Below are 21008 nucleotides of genomic sequence, written 5' to 3' on the forward strand. Positions count from 1 at the left end.
ACACACCTGCCTGTGTGTGTGTCTGTGTTTTTCGGTCGAATGTCAGAGTGAATGAATAACTTGTGTAACTCGTGTTTCTCGCTGACTTGCAGTCCTTCCACTGGCACCCCACCCCCCATCTAACGCCCCCCATTACCACCCACACACCCACACACTCACACACTCACACTCCCACTCACACACACCTCTAATGGAGTTTGCTGCTTCCCGCCTGAGCGCTCGGCAGAGGATCGCAGGCTCGGTGTACACGACCGTGAGCTCCAACACCTGAACGTCAACTACAGCACTACTGTAGTGTGTGTGTGTGTGTGTGTGTTTGTGTGTGTGTGTGTGCGTGCGTGTGTGTGATCAAGCCCCAGCCCATCTGCGCTGTGACACCCCCGATGCCTGAGCCAAGCCAAGTGCCGGCGGCGGCGGGACGTCTCTCGGCTTTGGCGCTTCAGTCGCTGCCAAACACCTCTGATGCGTGCACGCCATCGTGCACGTCAAACTGCTAGAGGACCCGCCCCCTTCTTTTTTTTTTTTTTTTAACTACGGCTTCCCCCTTCAGTCTTTCGCACAAGGCTGACAAGAAGTTTGAGTGAAATTGGTAGAAATGGGGCGTCGGCACTTTGATCTGTAAAATCTCTCACTTCCTGGTTCCACATGCTGACTTCTTCTTCTTCTCCTTCTCCTCCCTCTTGTGGCGCTGCAGGGTCGGAGGCCATGTTCTCCCAGCAGCCTCAGGACCTGGTGGTGGTGGCCGGCCAGCCCGTCACGCTGCCCTGCACCATCCCGGGCTACCACGGCGTGGTGCTGTGGATCAAGGACGGCCTGGCGCTGGGGGTGGGCCGAGACCTCTCTGGTAAGAATGAGCTACCCCCCCCCCCCCCCCCCATCTTCTCAGTTTAACTACACTGTGATGGACATCTTTGAAGGACCTCAAAGAACTATAAAAAATCATTTTTGTCTATGTGGACGATGCAGAGAGGAAGAAAAGTAGAAAAGTCAGAGAGGAAAGAAGCAAGACAGAAATGTGAAATCAATATCGGCAACGGTCTAGTGTGGGTTTAGGGTTGGGGGGGGGGGGTTTGAGGGGTGTCTAATGGCTTTTTGATAAGAGTCTGTGACGCCCTCTAATTAAGCTGCACCTCATCTGTAATTGCCTTAATTGTTTAATTTGGAGCAAAAAAAAGTGAATTCAGCAGCCGACACAGTTGTTCCAACAATCAGGTCCTGATGTTTAATTCATTACTCTGGATTCACGTTGAGTGGAAAACACAGCGCTTGTCTAAACATACCTTTACAGACTTCTGAGGCTGGAAGAAAAAAAGAAATGAGCATTAAAAATAAAGCTCGTCCCAGCGGCTGACTGGCAGACGGAGCACAGCGACTGTATGCAGACGACTCTGTGCTGTGCTGCTGACTCTGATTGGCCATCAGCCATCCGCTCGCTGCACTCACTGACCCCAAAGCTTGTTGGTGCCACACTGCAACATAAATTGATCCAGCTGTCCAGCTCATAACTACACCCCCCCCACCCGCCACCCCCCCCCCCCCCCACACACACACACACACACACACACACACACCCTCTCCCCACAAATAAAACAACCCTTCTGCATGTCCACAGTACCAGGAAACCAACAACCAACTCAGTGTTGTAGGGAGAGATGATTTCAGTTGTCATGTCTGGTCATCAAATTGTGACAAAAAAACTTGTGTTGTGTTGTGTTGTTGTGCATCGTAAACCCTGCCTACTACCTACTACTGCATGTCAGTGCTTGGATTTCATCGTGAGCCCACAAAGTTGTACCATAGTATTAGCTTCCAGCAAATACTCCCGCTCCTAATCTCAGGGACTCTTTAAAGATAATAATATTGATAATCATAGGTAATAACAAATATTATTGACAACAAATTAGATCCTGTTTCTCTCTGCTCCAACTGAACAACATGAATTTGCTTTCTGCACTGATTCCTGCCAAACAGATTCACAGCATGTGATGAACTCTGCATCATCGGCAGCAAGGACTATTAAATATACAGATAAATAGTATAAATTGAGTTTCTTATCTTTACCCGAATGTCCTGCAGCTCCCTCTCTCTCTCTCTCTCTCTCTCAATCTGAGTTAATGGCAAAGCGACAAGATCTGCAGCCGGCAGTCGAAAAACGCAATCACCTGCTATGATGAGCAACGATTAAAAATGTATCTCGCCCCGAGACTGGAGTGCGTGGTGGTGGTAGGGCGAGGGTCTCCGAGTCCCTGACCTTTATCTTAAGACATCTCTCGGCCGCCGCTAATTAAAGCACCGCGGCGTCCGCGGCTGCTGAAGGAGCGTTGGTAAAGCCGGCCAATCCCCACCTCCGGTGTTTCATCCCGGCCCAGGGGAGGAGGAGGAGTGGGGGGCGGGTCAGCAATAAAGTGAGGGTCTAGCCGCCTCCCAGTCGCCTTTTTGCGGTCGAACCCAAGGATAAGGAGGGTGGGGTGAGCGATGGAGAGAGAGGGAGAGAGAGAGAGAGAGAGAGAGAGAGAGAGAGAGAGAGAGAGAGAGAGAGAGATCCTTTTTTTATTTCAGGTCAGAGGGATGTAGAGCTTGTTTTAACTTTCCCTGCTTTTCTTTTTTCTTTTTATCGATTCAACAAGACACGGCAATGAAGGAGAAATCCCCTCTCGAAACAACGGCCTAAAGAAAGAGGCACAGTGGGGGGGGGATGTAGAACAGCCTGATAACAGATAGAGCCTGTTCTACATGTTTTTTTTTTTATTTTCATTTTTGAACAGATCTTTGAACGGCTCATCCAGTTCAACCAACATCATCTCCTCCGGCCGCCCTGTCGGCCTCAACACGCAGCGCACGAAGCTCCTGTCTCTCTTCGACAAAAACAAAACTTACTTTTCGGATAGAATAAACGTTTTTTCTCCTCTGATGGCTGCAACTGACGAGACCTCTGCTGTCACGCTCACCTCCCTCCTCCCCTCCACCGCCACACGCTTTTTAAAGTAAAGTGCCGTGCTGCAGCTGCAGCCCTTCTTTCTTTTCTTGCTTTCTGTATCGCCTGAAGTTACGCAACGCATGCAGTTCCATCACCGCCGGAAGACGCGCTCAGTCAAAAGGAGGAAGATGGCAGCTGTATGCATAGCCAGCGTGACGAATCAGACGCTCGGCAGCGGAGCGATTCAATAACGTACCGCAGGTCCCATTCACGGGAGAGCGGTGATTAGCGAGAGAGAGGAGGGCGAGAGTGAGAGAGAGAGAGAGCGCTGGTTCCACAGCGGCACAAAAGCTCCGCCCCTTCCTGCCGAATTTCCTATTCCACTTCCCTTCTCTTGTGTCGAGATTTTCCGGCGCTAATTAAAAGGAAAGGTAAAGTCGCTCCCGGCACACCGGTTCGCGGCATGAATATATGCATGACAGCGAACGGCGTGCAGCGTCTGATGACGGCGAGGACGGACAAGCCGCCTACCGGCTAATTCTCCTGCAGATAAAAATCTCACATCGCCGACTCCGACCTGGCGTTCCCAGTCTGCAGGGAGTCCAGACTGCCGTCCGGGTGAAGGAAGGGTCGGGGTCCCGATGTCCCCTTGACACATGCAGGCCCCAAAACAGAGAGGTTCGGGGATATTTCCCAGAATTCCTTCCAAATCAGTGGCTACAACAACCAAATGGATTTTTTTTTTTTCTGCAGACATGGTGTTCTAATGTTCCAATTAGAACCAAATGTAAAGTGAAGAGCAGTATAGTATAAAATGCTATTGAAAAACTTCATTCAAAAATAATTATTGCAATTATTATTGTTATTCAGTCCCAAGAATGAGGGGTTGCACTGTAAAAAAAAAAAAAAAAAAAAAAATGAGATGTAGGATTGAGCCAAAGAGGATACAGGCGATGTTGTAGATCAAACAGGAAGTAAGTAAGAAAAAGCTCCGGGAGGCTCCCAGACCCGCGTCCAACCCGACCCCCATCGCAGGATGTGCAAGAATCACGCTGCGGCTTAATACCATAAATCACTCGGCCACGCCTCCAGTTCCTCACAGTCACACGCACATGCACACACACGCACACACTCGCACAACGGCACATTGATTCGGCCTCAAGACAAATCCATTTCCCCTCCCCTGATGGATTCACTGGTCCTTAATGGGCCTATTTTACATTGTTAGCTTCAGGTAACGCGTCACGTCTTTGGAATTCTCCGAGATCCAAGATCGATGGCCCTTTATGTAAACATCAGAGCAGAGGTGATCCGTCTCGGCGGGCGCCATTACCAACCGCGGACCAGACAACAGACGCGTGCGGCGGCGGATGGAGCGCTCATCAGGTGGCGCAAACACAAGTCATGTTGTTCCCCCGGTCTTGGGAAATTAGACGGCCGAGTAATCACTTACTTTGCCCGCGCGCAAATGCAAATTAGCTTTGGAGCGAGAGCTAATGCGGCGAGATGAATCTGGAACGGGGCCCACATCCTCGCACAGTCAAATTATTAGTCCGCCGGAGGCGCAGGAGAGGCACTTAGCCACCTCATCTTTTCCTTTTTCCTAAACGCGAAAGGAGCACAGCCGACACTTTGCCTCGATTAAGGCAGGTCGGCGGGGAAAAAATAAAAGTTGCAGGGGAAGAGGAAAAATGCACTTCCTGCGGTTACAAAACGCTTTCGGCCCCGCGCCGGTTTTCGGAGTCAACGCACGGTCACGTCGTCCAGGAGGGGCCGGCGATCGTAACCCCCACTGATCCGCAAAGAGCATCATTGCCTTGGATCTCATCAATGAACATAAAAATTGAAGCGGAATGGTTCCCCAGGTGACCTTGGCCAACCTCGTCACTGGTTTTCTCCCACTATTTTAGCCGCCGGCTCGCAGAGCAAACGCACGGGAACTAAGCTACTTCTCAAGCCGGCAGTTATTAGTTTTATTAATGGAAGCTTTTAGGTGAGATCGCATCGCTATTAACCCCGCTACTTTTACGGCCACTTATACTGGAGTCATGCTCCCCCCCTGCAGGCCATTTATAGTTATATAAATATATAAATATATGACTGCCATCATACTCTGGTGTCACATTCAGGGTGGAAAGCCTCTTTAATGCAGTTTGTACTCCACCTTCTCAATGTGTCCTGTTGACAGAATAATGCGGGATTTAACCTTTTAATAAACGCTGGGCTGTGAGGAGACACAGAGGAGACACTCCTCTAATCTACTCAAATCTTGAGTTAGCTTGGCGGAGCAGCAGCATCCATCCAGATCAGGCGAGTGTTTTGCCAGGTCAATTAGAGTAGAGTCGCGCCAGTAGCTTGACAGTCATGTGCCGCCTAGCTTGTAACTCTGCTGCTGCAGCAGCCCACTCAGTACCATAGCGGAGGATGGTGGACACGGTTTGCTAGCACTTATTAGCAGCGTCTCTCCGACAAGGAAGGAAAGGAAAGGCACTCACATTTCTCTTCCTCGGAAATTTGTTTCTTTGGAATTGTCGGCCTTACTCTCTCTATAATATAACGGTTGTTGCTGCATTATAGATGTACTATCATATGGACTCTCCAGCCTGCAACATGCTTTTTAAATGCAGAGCTAATGTCACGTTGTTGGAAGAAGGTAGTTTTTCCAAATAATGTGTCTCTTCAGTCGGGATCAACCGTGACACAAAAACCCCAATCACAATTTGTCAAAGTAGAGGAGGAAGTTGTGGGATGGCAGCGGGGCGTCCACATGGCAAGACGTGAGGCTTCAGAACTCAGCGTGTCATCGCAGGATAAACGGCTCTCGGTCAATGGGAGCTATTTTCTAAAACGTCCAAATCAATAATATCAAAGTTCTCATGTTTCCTTCCGTCCTTCCACTCGGCCCAAAGTGGGGACTCACATCGCCTCATCGGCTGTCGCTCCAGCGTTGAAGAGGGCCCTGCTTCATAATTCATTACGGGCCAACTCAGCTGTGATGTAACAGTCACTTATCTGGCTTCCAGGCTATTGGATGTGATTTTTTCCAGAGAAGCCAGTCAAGGATTTAAAAGCCAGTGAGAGGCAGCCGGAGCCGTGCTGCAAAAAGCTTTCAGAGAAAAACCAACATGTTTTTTGTTTACTTGTTATCATGTAAAAAACAAAATTGACTCTTACGCTCATTGTTATTGAAAAATCAATGCAAGTTAGTCCTCAATGTTTTCAAGTAATTATACAACAGCTGGATGGGAAGATAAATGTTTTCAGGGGGAGGGGGAAAAAATTAGCAATGCGGTCGCACCAAATTAATTCCCCTTTCAACAAAAAATAAAACTCATTTTCTGCAGTTTCAGTGTGGAACAATGACTTAAGGACCGCTGGGGAGATACAAAAAAAAATTTCCAAGCTTGATCTCCGGTCACATTTTTCATAGTCGCGGTGCATTCTTCACAAATTGAAGTTCTCTTCTCATTCGGGGACACTCCGTCGCAGCAATTAGAAAAAAAAACGGGAGGACGGGCCAATGGAGAGGGATCTTCGGAGACGCGTTACTGCGAGAGAATGTGAAACGCACCATAAAGTTTCCCAGTCAAATACATTCTTCTTCCGGCTTATGAGCCCCGGCGGGGGGGACGGAGGAACTCCTCTCGATGCATATTCTGATCAGGTTCCAGGGGAATATCTTTAATACCATCTGACTCCACTTGTGTGGAAAATAAAAAAATAAAAAATTGTTATTGCTCACCTTTTCGATCATTATTAAACCATAAATCAGTTTGTAGATTAGTCAAGACTTCAAGAATGGAGCAACTGCGTCTGTTTGTTGTTCGCCGTCATGCAGAAAATCCTCCAGAGTGTCTTTTAGCCCAAAACCCCACAGCGTCGGGAGTCCGTTTAAACGTTTACACCCTTCATGTTTCATTAGTGTGTGTGTGTGTGTGTGTGCGTGTGTGTGTGGTAGCAACGTGCTTGTAAACGAGTATGGGAGTAAAAAGTGGCCGCACGGGCGACGAAGACAGATGGTTATTGACTTGTTTCAATATTCCAGGAGCTTCACGTTGCACTTGTTTCAACTTCAGCACAGTGAGGTTGGCGCTTTTCCACACATAAAGACTTCCATCTCTCCTTCTTTTTTCCCCTCTCGAGTTCTTAATGCCATTTCTTAAAGTTTTGCACCCTTGTTTTGTTGTTTTGGTGCGCATCAAAGAGTCAGGCGCTCGGAACAATAAACAGGAAAAATAAAAGCAACAGCCACAGCACAACACAACGCAAGATGAAAACACAACACAATGGCAGGAATTGCTTTGTCAAGACTCAACAAAGGCCCCTTATGAAGACGACCTTGTCGGAAATTATTCCCTTTTCTCTGGCGCGCAACAAAAGATGCATGCCTGTGTGTGTGTGTGTGTGTGTGTGTGTGTGTGTGTGTGTGCGTGCGTGCGTGCGTGTATTGAAAGAGGGCGGCTAGCCTTGCTAGCAAAACTTGCTAAGGCAGCAAAATTTGGGGAAGTGTCCCTTATTGTGTTTCCATGACCCCTAGAATTGCGCAAAACCTAAATATCACAATACGCAAAATTCTATTGCTCTTCGAACTCAAATGCGCCAGAAAATGTGCATTTTGCAATATTTCATCAGTCTTTTAATACACGCCAAGACAAGAGTGTGCATACCTGATAGTTTAGGACACTAGTGAACACACAGCAGCAGCGTTGTGACCCTGGCGGTGTTGTGACTGCAGGCTACCCTCGCTACACCGTGATCGGCGACCACGGCTCCGGGGAGCATCACCTGCGGATCCAGCGGGTGGAGCTGATGGACGACGCCGTCTTTGAGTGCCAGGCCGTCCAGGCCGCCATGAGGTCGCGTCCCGCCCGTCTGACCGTGCTGGGTGAGTCCAGATTACACACACACGTGCACACACAGACCGACACACAATCCAAGCAACGCTAGCGTGACCGCCAACCTCCGCTGAGCCGCAAAAAACAACCAGCGGAACAGCTTCAGACTCCAGACTTCACACTCCTCTGGTCTTTCAGGCTGGTTTGAGGGCAAAAAAAATCTGCCTCATTTATTTGTTTTATGAACTTTGCTTCAAAAAATAGATTAGAAACTCACATTTTGCCCCAGCCGCACTGAGGAGCTGCCTCATAAATCCAGAGAACAAACCACATGCGTCATATTAAAAAGCATCCGAGTGGAATGAAATCAATGCTAATGTTCCCCATTTGGGATTCGACTTGACGTCTCCACTCTAACCTCCCCCCATCCTCCCCCCATCCTCACCCATGTGGCTTCCGCTGTCATTATGACTGCGAGCTTGAGAGGTTAGTGGCTCTTAATTAGACTTTATCGGGTCGCCATCTCTGCCCCCCTCGCTCGCTCTGGATCTTCGCCATCATTCGCTGCAACCCGACTCACCCACCCTCACCCACCCTCACCCACCCTGACCCGTCCACTCCAGAGCAGATTTCTCCATGCAGGACTGCTGTGAGAGGAAAGCCATGGGGGATCGGGGTGTTGGGGAGGATCGGGGGGGGGGGGGGGATGATGATGATGATGTGAAGGTCCTCGCCACCAGCGACTGATCGATCCGGTCTAATGAAAAGTGAAAGTAACGATTACGGGGCAGAGGGAGTTGGGGGGGTGGGGGGTGCATTTGACTGGCTGCATGGATGGACAATTATTTCTACCTGTCATTTTTAATATTAGCTAATATTTGCAAATTAGAAAAAGTTTTTAAAATGTTCAAAATTCAACATTTCTTGTGCTACATGATGAGTACTCACCATCCTGCCCTTGCTTTTGTTACTACCCCCGCACACACACACACACACACAGACAACATCGCCATCATCCCCAACAAACAACGCCCCCTGCCATGCAAATATGTCATTGCGTCTGCCGAACAAACTGATCTGTTGCCTCAAAATTAATGGAAGCTAAAAAAAAATACATGAAAAACTGAGGTGTTACAAGACCAAGAGCACAACGTGGTGAAAAACTTTACATTTTAATCCATTCCACGCTGCACTTTCCTCAAACTTGGCGACCTCCGACTCCCCGACTGCAGGGGCTGATTAGGCGTGATTTTGCAAAATTAGTAAATAAATAAATGTTTGACACCTGGCTGCGGGTAAACGGCCTCGTCACGCCTTCGTCACCTGTTCCAGGCTGATTGAGGGGTGATGAAGTTTTAAAACCCTGAGGAGCGAGAAAGTTGTGTTGGTTTAATCCCGCTGCTGAGTGAGGGAAGCTGCTGCTGCTGCCAGGACGAACCTGACACTCGCACCAGCTGACGCAGGGAATGTATGCAAAGGCCTGCGTCACCACAGAAGAAGAAGAAGAAGAAGGAAAAAGAAAAACCTTCGGGCTGTCAATTACCTGCCTTCAAAAACCTTCTTTTCCTCCGAGCCGACGGCAGAATAAATCCTCCACGTGTCGTATCGGAAGAGACCCGCCCTCTCCGCTCCCCGATTGGCCGAGAGAAAATGCAGGTTGGAAATTGCACCGACGTGCAGAGACGGAGACAGGCCTCGACAAGCAGATTGAGCACGAGTCCCTTAACCCCACCTGGAAAAAAGCCCCACGCACCTTTATCCTTTGTTTTAGTGCAAGGTTGAGGCAATTAAAAGAGAGAGAGAGCGAGAAAAAAACACCATCCCACAATGCCGAGGTCCCTCGTCCCCAGCAAGATGTATGAACTGGACCCAGCCGCCTCGCGGGCTTCTATCTTCGCATGCCGAGCCGGGCGTCAAGGTCCCGTGAATTAGTCATGAAGAGAGAGAGAAAAAAATTCTGAAAAAATGAAAAAAAAAAAAGAAGGACCCCCTCCCCCCCGAGGCTAATTATCCCCCTCGCAGCCGGCCGTCTCTGCTCCAGACCTTTGCTCTAATCTGGCCAACCTCAGGTCGAGGGACGGCGGCAGCGGAGAGGAAGTGAGATTACGGCTGTTTGAGCCGCTTTCATGAGCTGCTTCTCTTTTATTGGGGGGAAAAGAAGAAGAAGAGAGAGAATCCAGGGCATGTCACAGTAAAATGGCATTTATTATTGACACTTTAATGAGTCGGCCTCGGTCTGAGCTTCTTTTGTTCCGCCGCTTTTTATCATCCTGTCTCCCGCTTTTGGCTTTTCTTTCTTTCTTTTTTTTCCTGTGCTGGCTGGCTGAATGATCTCTTAATCACTTTCTAAAAGAAAAATGTGATTTTTGTGGAAAAACACAGATAATGCGGTGTTCACTTTTTTAACCCCTTGATTCCAACTCTTTTAATTGGAGAGTTTTAACTGCCCAGCATTTTCTTCATGATGTATTGTCTTATAGGGACCTATATTCCACCCAGATCTTTATTTTATGCCACAGTGCAATACACAGTTTACGGTCTCTGTGGAGAACAGACACTTAGCCCTCTGTTTGCGGCCACCCTGTTGTTTTGGCTTCCGGCTGAAACACCATTGGACCTTCCAGACACCCAAAAATGGGGATGTGGAAGTCTCAGTAGGATGGAGCCCATACCTGGCGGAGGGAGGAGGAGTTATTGCTGTCCTTTGTGACATCACAAAGTGTCACTTTCGAGAATTGTATCTTCTTTTAAAAGACACACAATTAAAAGTTTGCACATTTCATCCCTGAGGCAAACTTGTTTTCTTCCTCTTTAAACACTCGCTGGACGTGACGACGTGTTGTCTCACATGCTTCTTTTTTTTTGACAAGAATCTCTTAATTGCCCAATGTGGGGCCACGCGGGTCAGCGCAGAGCAGAGCAGGACGAGGCAGCAAACGGCTAAATGGCGGAAGAGGTCGACCTCGCTTGACAGAAATCAAGAGGAGTTTTGCAATTTGCAAAAAAAAAAAAACTGGACTCTGCTTCATTAGGACAGAAAACACTTGTCAGGACGTAAACAAACAGAAGAAGAACCTGCAGTTCACTCACAGGCGCCATAATTAAAGACTCTTGCGGGTGTGTCTTCCATTGACCTCCCTGACCTTCCTTTGACCTTTCTGACCTTCCACTTGACGGCCCGATCCAAAGATCCAACAACACCGCCTTTACTATTACTGTCACATCTTTCAAACTGCCGATGAACTTTTCTGGTGCAGACAATCAAAACCCAAATCATGGATCTTCTTCTTTTTGGAATGCAAACGAAATTTTGAGCAACACTTTGATGCAGGCCAGCGACTGTTGCTGCTCCGCTTCTTCTTCCCATCAACAGCCGCTTCAGTATACAGGACTTTCCTGCCCTTTTGTTTTTGATTCTCTCTTTCATATTGTTTTTTGCAAAATTAATACATAAACACACTTTTGTTTTTCTCTTCAGAGAAGAAAAGACTTACAGCGGTTTGATTGTTCAGCCGCCGCCCAAACAACTGTTGATAATTCATCTGTCAATTTGACAAAAAATAAAAGTCCATGAGCATCGTGAAGAGAATCTGGAGATATTTTCATTTCTGTTGGTTATCAGTCAGCCTGCCACAGCCTTCAAATTAGCCCTCCAAATGAAAGGGTGACCGGCGCCGTTGCGAGGGAGGAAAACTTTCCAGAAGTTGCGGCAGATCTTTCAAAGTTGACAGTCGTCGCACAACAACAAGGAGCCGGGCCCCGACGTTGTTTCTCCGCCAAAACAGAATTGATAACACAGCCATCAGAATGAGCCCATTGTGGGCGCCAGATATTTGTTTTGCCTCCCTTGTCACCCCCCCCGCCCTCCCTCCACCCTTGCCCCCCCCCCCCGCATTGTTAATGTTTTGGACCGGCGCTCCGCTGACAATATTCATACACACAAAAGCCAGAGGGGATCTTTTGTTAGCGCCGTCTGCGAGTGCCGGCGCTGAATCAGCCCTTTTTCCCCCGGATGTGTCTGAATTCATTTAGTTGTCAAGGATCGTAGCGGCGGCGGCAGCAGCAGCAGTAATGGAGGTGAACTTTGACAGAGGAAGAAAAAAATGTCGCTGGATTGAAAGTCTCACCGCCAGGAAACGCAACCCAGCCGTATGAAAAGTGTTTTCTGCCGTGCGTGACGTGCTCCCGGTCCCAGGGTCGGCCAGGAGGAGGGAGGCGGAGAGGCTTCATTACTGGACGATGGATCTGAAGTGTCAACCGAATGAGTCTGTTTCTTTGTCGGCCATTGGGAAACATCGGAGAACGACAACAAGTTTTGTATTTTGCTCGTTTTTACTTGTTTTAAGCACAGAGAAAAAAAGCGTGGAAATTAGTTTCTTCTCCGTTTTTTGCTGAGCTTCATGCTGGCTGTTGTGTCCAGGAAACAGTCTGTTGCTATCAGACAGGCAGACAGACACGCACACACACACACACACACACACACACACACACAGAGACATGCTCTAATTGCAGGTCCGAAACATCCAAAAACCTCAACAACAGAAAGCAAAATATGTTTTTTTTTCCTGGTTTCCACTGACACACACAACAAAAGACTTTCTGTTTGTTTTGTATTTGACTTTTGTTCTTCTATTTCTCAATAGAATGCGGTGGGTTTTTGTAGTTTAGTTGTTTTTTTTGTTTCCTGGAAGGGAAACATTCTCAAAGTCACCCTTTTTTTTCCCACTTCTTTCATACTTTCTCTCCTCCTCCTGCCATGGACTCTCAGTCGCTCTGGAACTCTGCAGCAGGACTGGAAGTACATTTACTTGGACGTCTTGGCTGATTTACGACCTCTTTATGACTCGCAGCGAGATCCTTCCTCGGACCCTGATAGAATTAAGATAAATAGAAAAATAACGGGGGACGCTGTTGAGTGGAAAAGCTCTCCAGCCTTCCATGTGACTGGGCGTTATCTCTCTCTCTATTTTTGTTGGCCAAATGGGATTTAGTGAAGCGCTCCCATCGGCTGTCACTCACAGAAGAATCTCAGCCTGCGGAGTCGCTGCCACGCCGCTGCCTCCCGCTGCCATTTTGTCTGGCGAGAGCCGAGACGGAACGATAACTACATCCATGATATCAGAGGAGACGGGAACAGGTGCAGCATCACGGCAGACAGACTGTATGGAGGATGTTTCCTAACTCCAGGAGGAGGAATGACACCAGTACATCTGTGCTCAGCAGAGGAAAGAAGAAAAAAAGGAAGCAACTACACAACAACAGCAACAGCGGTGACGGCTGCGTGCGCCTGCAGCTAACTGCCGCTGTTGTCAGCAAGCCGAGGCTTGGATGCCAAAAAAATTAGAGTTAGGACTTTGAAAAGAGCAAAAAGTGTTTGAAAAGTCCATACTAAGCCAATTTTCAGAGCTTTATTTCTCATCTATGCTTGATTGAGATTTGTGTCAAACATTATTTAGCCCACTGTTTGCAGCCTCTTGCTGGAACTCTGGTTTGCAGCCTCCAGTTCTCCAGCACTGATGCTTCAATGGACCGCCTTCGCATTCATAAGGAGTCAAGTCTGAATTCTCACCGGTCAATCTGGAAAACTTTCGTTTTTGGTTGAAATATTAATGCACCAATTGACATCTTTGGAAGAAAAGGAGGCTTCAGCTGTCTGTGGGCGGGGCTTAGTCGTGTCTAAAGTCAGAGGTGTGCATTTTGCCCAAGGCCTTGGAGTAATCTGATTGGTTTGTTCTGGTCCGGCCTCCAACTTTTCGCTCCCTCTCTTTTTCCAAATCGCTCCTGGTCCTCCACACGTGAATGTGACTCGAGGCTGCTTCACACCTTCTCCTCGTCCTTTTCCTCCTCCTTGATCACGTCACCACACAACGCTAATTAAGAGATTTTTTCTCCCCCTGCAAATATTTAATCAGTGGGGAAGTTTCCCAGGTTTCTTCCCCTCTGATCCCTTTCCTCCTCCTGCTGTCGTCCGTCATCTGCGTCCTCTTCCTCTGCCTGCTGTTTCCCATCACACGTTTCTGCCCTCCTTGTTTACTTCCCCCTCTGTACCTCATACTATCACACACAGACACAGACACACACGCACACATACACACACACACTTTCTTATAAGCCGCCGCTTTCATGCTCGGCGTTCTGCATTTGGCACAATCTGTGCTGCTGTTTGTGATTGCCATCTGTCATCCTTTTGTGCATTGATCTCACTTTCTTTTGCACTCGTTCAATCACACTCTCCTCTTAGGTGCGTGCGTGCGTGTGTGTGTGCATGTGGGCCGTGGATTTTTCTCCCGGCAGATGTGGAGTGACAGCAGCGACGAGAGGCCGCTGATTTGGGCCGCTGAGCCTCGCTTGTCTCTTTCTTTCTTTCTTCTTTGTCTCCTGCCGCCAATCCATCCATCACAAACTGTGCGAGCTGTCGCGATGGGGCGACAGGCGGCGGGCGACGACCCCGTGAATCCATCTCTCTCGCTCCTGCGGAGGGGAGGAGGTGAGGGCTCATCGCCGTGCGCTACACGTCCGCCGACAGCCTCCTCATCCAGCGGCTCCTCCGAACGCCTCTTTTTTTCTCCTTTAACTCGGCTCCTCGAAAGCTCTGATCTCAGCGGGATTTTATTGGATACTCCAGAAAACACGCCCCCTCCCACCCCCAATACCGCTGTGACCTGGAAATCGGTCCCACCGTCTATCAGAAGCAGTCGGGAGCTTTGACTTCTTTCCCCGATCCTCTCGTCTCCTCTCGTCTCAACTCGGGGAAATTACATAATTCATCCCTCTGTGTTTGGGGAATTTTGAGGCTCCTGCAGGGAGGATCACGGGGTACAAGGCGGCTCTGTGACCTCCGAGGGTTTCATTGAGGCTCCTCTTGTAGGTGACAGACAGACAGACGGACGGACGGACGGACTGATTCTGGGTTAATTACTCATCAATATGCCTCTGTCTCTTTTATGGCTCAGCGTGATCGAGCTGTAAAAGTAAATCATCTCGCCGCCATCCAGACTGGGTGACATCACCGTCCAATCTTTTTGATTGTGGTGTCAAGTCGGTTTTAATGTCCTGGGAGACGTCAAACCCTCCATCTCAGAATGATTCACTCACTCTGGTTGTTTTGTCATTGAAGACCCCACAAACACGTCCAAACTCTTGGGAGCTGTGATGTCACAAAGGGCACTGATACCCACTCTGTGCCCATCTCTTGTTTTTCAAAGATGTGCTGAAATGTCCAACAAAGAGTCAGTTTTAGAAGGAGGCTGCAAACAGAGGGCTAAATAGGCCTTAGATCCAGAGAAGTTTGGTGCTGTTTTTCATTTTTTTTCATTTTTTTTTTTTTTTCATAATTAAACACACAAAGCTGCTGATCTGGAATCTTGGTAAAACAGCACAAACATTAATTAATAGCGTGATTTAGAATCCTAAGTGAAGACAAATAACAAAATGAGACCTTAAGTTTGGTTAAACCCCGACCTTATGTCGCTATATTTGGATGCCTGATGGATTTATTCTTCCAATAACGGGGCTAGTAAACAGCCTGAGCCCAAGTAAGTAGCATGCATGAGAGAGCAATGATTAAATCTGTTTTTTGTTTGTTTGTACTTTTGAATGAATCGCAGTTACTTTAAATGCTTTGAGAAAAAAAAATCACCAAGGACGGTCTACAATTTTAGAGAAGGATTTATTTTCATGCAGCGATGTTGTGAAAACGCACTGGACTCTTTCCAGAACCTTTGCTGTGTGTGATTCATTAACACAACCAAATACATCAACATAAGGTCCAAGTTTGGGGGAGGGAAAAGAGGGAAGGAGGCCACATGTGGACAATTTAAACACACACACACACACACACACACACACACACACACACTAAAACGTGCCATTTGTGCGAGCGCTCGTGCCAACCGGGTGCAGATTTGTGTGAAAGTACTGAACGAGATGGAGCGGCAGGGCCCAGTTTGCACAGAGTCGGCCGCCGGTAATTAAAGAGGCTCCGATCAATCTGCACCGCTGACCGAACTCATGCCAAGTCCATCCAATGGCTTCAGTCAAGAGCTAATTCAGGGCCATTAGGGAGCGCCGGGTTTGCAAACAGCCAAGTAATGACGGCGGCTGATTGCAGTTCAAGGCTCGGCCTTGACGGTGGAAGATCTCAAACCAAGGGAAAAAAGAGCTGAATATCAATTAAAAACTCAGTTTTTCCTTGTCGCTGCAGTGTATTAGATGGATCTGGGGTTATTGGTCATATCTTTCTTTTCTTTTTTTTTTCTTTTTTTTTTAGTCTTTTTTCATCAGACATAAAGCCCCCGCCCCGTCCCCCCCAGCCAATAAAAAGACCATCACCATTACTGGAATGTTGTGCAATATACAGCGGCCTCGTTTCTGCTGGATTCAATTTTTTTTTATTTATGCTCTTTTATCTTTCAAAGGGGAGATAAAATCAAATAAATAAACACAAAAACTGACAGCTTTTGACAAACACGGAACACAATTTGCACTCGGGGCTGACAAACACGCCCACTGCATACAGTCATGGATGAAACCCAAAAAGCAGCGAGGGTGGGGGCAGCCGGCCGTGTCCTCCCATCCTTTGTGCCTCCGTCCGCGGGGACACGACCTGGAAGTGCAGCCGTGCTCAGTTTTGCCTGGACTGTGACCTCGACTCACTGGCATCAATCAAGCTCGACAAGAATAAGAAGATCAGGAGGGGGGGGGAAATGGAATTACATTGAATATTCTCTGATAGTGTCCTGTTAACGAGCCTGTAGAAAGTGTTTTTGTGCATCCCTTGAGAAGGGAACACTAATTGGTTCTGCTAGAAGTCAGACAGTCTGCTGGATGAATCAGATCTCAGACAGAAATGTTGCCGTGCGAGAGGTCAGGCGACGTCGCCCCCTGGCTGATGGAGAGCATGCCGCTGAAGGTTTGGAGAGAATTTTTCAGGGAGCTGTGGGTCACTGGTGGGCACGCGTCCGCCAGTGCCGCCTCCTTTATTGATGGCATCGGCCGCTGACCCCGGAGCGGCATATTTACAGTCGCTGATCTCATCAGTCTGCGAGGTGGAAATAGTTCTCAGAGCTCAGAAAGTCTTTGGGAGGAAGTTTGGAGGCTCGGCGGGCAAAACGCCATGAAGAAATCACCTCGGCTGTGGATGTGCACTGGGTACTTCGGTCTGACTCCCATCAGTCACCGGCTGTCACACTTTCCTTTCTAATCTCCCCCACACCCATAAAAAGCCATTTTATCGCTGCCTTATATGCTCGGCGGCTAATTGGTGTCTCAGTCATGCATGCGGTGGAGCTCTGACAGCCGGCCAAAGTTACCCGACTCCACCCCGAAAGTTGGAGATCGACGGGCGTCCGCACTTCTGTCCGAACGGCAAAGTCGTCCCAGAACTTTGGCTCGGCGTGCACTTAACAACCAACTTGGTCTTACGTGACCTTGTTTCCAACAACGGCGGTGGTGGCGGTGGCGCGGCGGCGGCGTTCTCACAGACAGACTCTCTTAAGTTGCCGAGATCAGCAGACTGGCGCTGACTCGTCTGAAGTGCCGGCGCTGACCTCGGATTTCTGCACTTCTTCCCACAGACCCTCCCCACGCCCCACTACACCTTCTCTCCCAGCATAGTAATGAGGAGCAAGATGAAAGGGAACCAGCCAGAATTAATACTTCGTATCAAACTCCAGCGGCACAATAGTGGCGGCGGCGGCGGCGGCAGTGCTCGCCTTTGAAAGCGTCCAATTGGACGGGTCAGCTCGGCCTGAAGTGTCAGCCAGTCAGCCGGTCAGTCAGTCAGTCAGTCAGTCAGTCTGGTCGGCTGCTTGAGTCCAGACTGGGTTCCTACACTGTACTGACTCAGGTCGTCATCATTGCCAGTGATCGCCGCCTTATCGGGCGATCTGGATCATCACCACCTCCACCCCCTCACATCCACCCACCCCCCTCCACCATGTCTGTTAGTCAGTGACCTTTCAGAGGCACAAAGAGGGTTGTTTTTAGTCACAGGAGCAGAGAACCAGCTCCGGTGACGCAGCAGCGGAGTGCGATGTTCCCGCCGATGATCGGCCACCACGTGTGCCGCAGTGTGATGGTGGTGATGATGCAGACGACTGAATTAACCCCAGAGAAGAAGCAGCTGAGTGGTCAGTTAGACTTCAAGAAGAAGCAAAATGGCCCCAGATTTAAACACTGCTTGTTCAGTACTGATTAAAATGTCAATGAAAGTTATGAAAACTGATTGAATGAATCATTCCCCTGGCACCACCTCAGTGAGGGCTGCCTTTTCAAAACACCTGTGAGAGATTCCAGCACACATTCCAATGAAGCCGACGTAATCGAGCAAAGAGGCGACACTTGAAAACAGGGGAGACCTCAGCCGAGGGAAGCGAGCTGTCCGCTGGAAAAAAATAAATAAATAAACTCTCCGGTTGACCTGATGAGCCAATCACCCAATCAAATTCCATGTTTGCCTCATAGAAGCCAGAGGACGTTGGAAGGACGTTCAATCAGCGTCCACTTCCAAAAAGACTCCCATAAGCTGTCACCCAACTACCTGAAATGTGGTGCACATGTTGAACTACCGCCAATCAGCTGTGAAACGTATTTATTCCCTCGTTGTTCACCCAACGTGGCCTCATTGAGGCATTTTTACCGAAAGTCAAGCCTTTTCTGAATAACTCGCCACATCGACTTCACTATAACGGCCACCCGGCGGCATGCCAGGTCGCCGCTTTTACCGTCAGCTGCCTCAACATTAAAAGCTTTGGACCCATTCTCTGCTTGCTTGGCGGTAAGAGCAGCTGCGGGCGTGCACACTGCAGATGATAAAAATAAAGAAAGAAAAAAAGAAGCGCTTTATTTCATTAAATATTGTGCCACGCCGTAACGACACATGAAAAGGGTTCTGACTTTAAAGAAAAGGATCAAATCAAAGCGTACATTTGATCTTTGAACGAAATCGTGTTTTGCAAGAAAATGATGATGTGATGATGGCAAAACGCTGCCCATCATCTTATGTGGCCAGTATTTCCTAACCCTCCCCCCCGTCCTTCACTTAGTCTCATTAAACAAACAAAACAGATTCCTCAATTACATTTCTTCTTGTTTTTTGTATTTTTTTAATTTTTTTTTACATCCTGCCGCCGCCGCTCCACTCGGTGAATCCAGCAACCTTCCCTCCAATCTCTCCAATCACGCTTGCTTTTTTCCCAGGACCGATGTGGCGGCTGCCTGCAGCCTCCTTTGATTTCGTCTCGCCCCAGATCTGCATTGTAATGAGCACTCAGGTCAATCAATAATTCACTGCAGTTTCAGATTTAGCGAGGAGAGCGAAGGGGGAGAAGAAGGCGAGGTGGAGGGTGGGGGGTGGTGGTGTGTGTGTGGGGGGGTGGGGGGTTGGAAATGGAAAAACAAACAGATCGAGACGGGCTAAAACCGCCAAAGGACTTGGATCAGCGCCCTCTGCAGGCAGCTGAACCAACCGTCCTCTGCAGTATTTGTCAGAGCGGACAGAGTGAGTAAAATGCAGGTGTGTGTTTGTGTGTTTGTGGGAGGGTGGTGTGTGTGCGTGACTGGTACATGGGTGGGCGGGCAAATAAGTTTGCATCTGAATAGTCATGCTTGCAACTGAATAAAATCATTTCACTGAAAGCGAGTGAACGGCAAACACATATTTACTGGGAGAAGAAGAAGAAGAAGAAGAAGAAGAAGGAAAATGACTTGGACAAACCCCCGAGCAACATCAGTCCACTTCAAAAACACCCCCGATGCACCTTTTGTCAATCTCATCGCTGAGGACCTTATTTTTCTTCTTATTGCTCCAATAATTCCTGCATAAATCATAAACAGCCGTGCATAAGTGAAGCATTCTCCGTCGACAGCCGAGGTTGAAAGGTCCCATGTTATGCAAAAAAAATCCACTTCGGTGATGTTTCTCAACAATAGTATGCAGCATCTCCGGCTCCGTCTGTGAACTCGTCAGAAATAAAAAGCAGTTCTAGAAATCTGCCCTGTGCGATGTCACAAAGGGCACTCACACCATTCTCTTTTTGTGCCCTTTGAAACGCGTGGAGAGTCTGTAAACAGAGGGATACCTGCACTGTTTCTCTCGAGGGAAGTCGTTTTTTTGGGATCATCAGTTGTTCCAAGCAGCATCATTGGTAATGTGGCTCAGCCGACTGACCTCCTGTTCTCCATCTTGTGTGTGTCACCAGTTCCTCCGGAGAACCCGGTCATCAGCGGCGGCCCGGTGGTGAGCCTGCGGACCGGCGACCCCCTCAACCTCACCTGCCATGCCGACAACGCCAAGCCGGCCGCCTCCATCATCTGGATCCGCAATGGCGAGGTCCTGAACGGGGCCATGTACTCCAAGGTAAGCAGCGAGGTGCGTGTCGGCCAGCCCAGCGGGGACAGCTTCCTCTTTCTTTCCTTCTTTCTATTTTATCTCCCTTCAGTGCTATTCCATGACAGTAAAGACCAAATAATAAGAGTGGGGGGGGGGAAGCATCTATACCTGTTACTCTCCGTGTTACCTGGCTGTAAACAAGCAGCAGCGCCGCTAAACATCAAGGAGACGTTTCAGGGTGACTGGCTGAGTTACCCGTGGGCGTTTGTGCCGCGGCGCTCAGGCTGTCATTTGAAATCCCCCAAAAAATCCCTTGAAAATCCAGCTTGTGTTTTGATTGCGACCAGGAAAAGAAACAACAAACAAACAAACACAAACAAGCAAGCCAGCAAAAAACAACAACAGCAAGCAAGCGAATGGCTGCTGATGGCTTTTTTTCTTTTATTTTGCTGGTATACGAATGGGCTGAGACAAGCAGATGGTGAGATCGTAGAGCTGTCAGAGACTTTACGTTTGTTTTTGATGTCCCCTCGCTGCTTTTTCACTTCGAACACAGAGCACAAAGACATTCCAGGCCACAGAAACTGGAAACTGTCTTCTTAATAGTCCACCATCTCTAAGTGGACACATCAAGTTCAAGTTCCAGTTTATTTTTCATTGCTACAAGATTATTAAGACAAAGTTAACCGTGAGCAAAAAGTCACAACTTTCTCACTGGTTTGATAGCTTGTGACAAACTGACGGTTCACCCACTCAGATCAGCAGGCTGCTGGGATTGTTGGATCCATCCAACTCAGGTAGAAAACATTGCAGAAATGAATGATTATTCTAGTTTAGTTGGACATTAATTGGACATTATTTCCCCTGTGTGTCCACGCCTCTGGAGCGGACGGTAGTTTAATGTCCTCTTGCTGTAATTCGTCCC

At 48.4% G+C, this 21008-nt stretch overlaps 1 protein-coding gene across 13 annotated transcripts in view; it reads left to right on the forward strand.

The window, feature by feature from the left end:
* Window positions 1-21008, forward strand: part of kirrel3b (kirre like nephrin family adhesion molecule 3b) — a 156806-nt gene that overhangs the window by 93626 nt on the left and 42172 nt on the right. For 8 of the 13 annotated variants that reach the window (XM_076049768.1, XM_076049769.1, XM_076049776.1 and 5 more), the window contains exons 3-5: window positions 695-844; window positions 7653-7802; window positions 19953-20122. In XM_076049768.1, coding sequence (XP_075905883.1) covers window positions 695-844; window positions 7653-7802; window positions 19953-20122 — 470 coding nt within the window. The remainder of the gene's footprint in view (window positions 1-694; window positions 845-7652; window positions 7803-19952; window positions 20123-21008) is intronic. The other 5 variants (XM_076049771.1, XM_076049782.1, XM_076049774.1 and 2 more) reach the window with 1 other exon arrangement.

The sequence above is a fragment of the Nelusetta ayraudi genome, unplaced genomic scaffold (genome assembly GCF_046127955.1).
Source record: "Nelusetta ayraudi isolate G7.1 ecotype Tasmania unplaced genomic scaffold, CSIRO-AGI_Nayr_v1 ptg000120l, whole genome shotgun sequence".
Classification (NCBI taxonomy): Eukaryota; Metazoa; Chordata; class Actinopteri; order Tetraodontiformes; family Monacanthidae; genus Nelusetta; species Nelusetta ayraudi.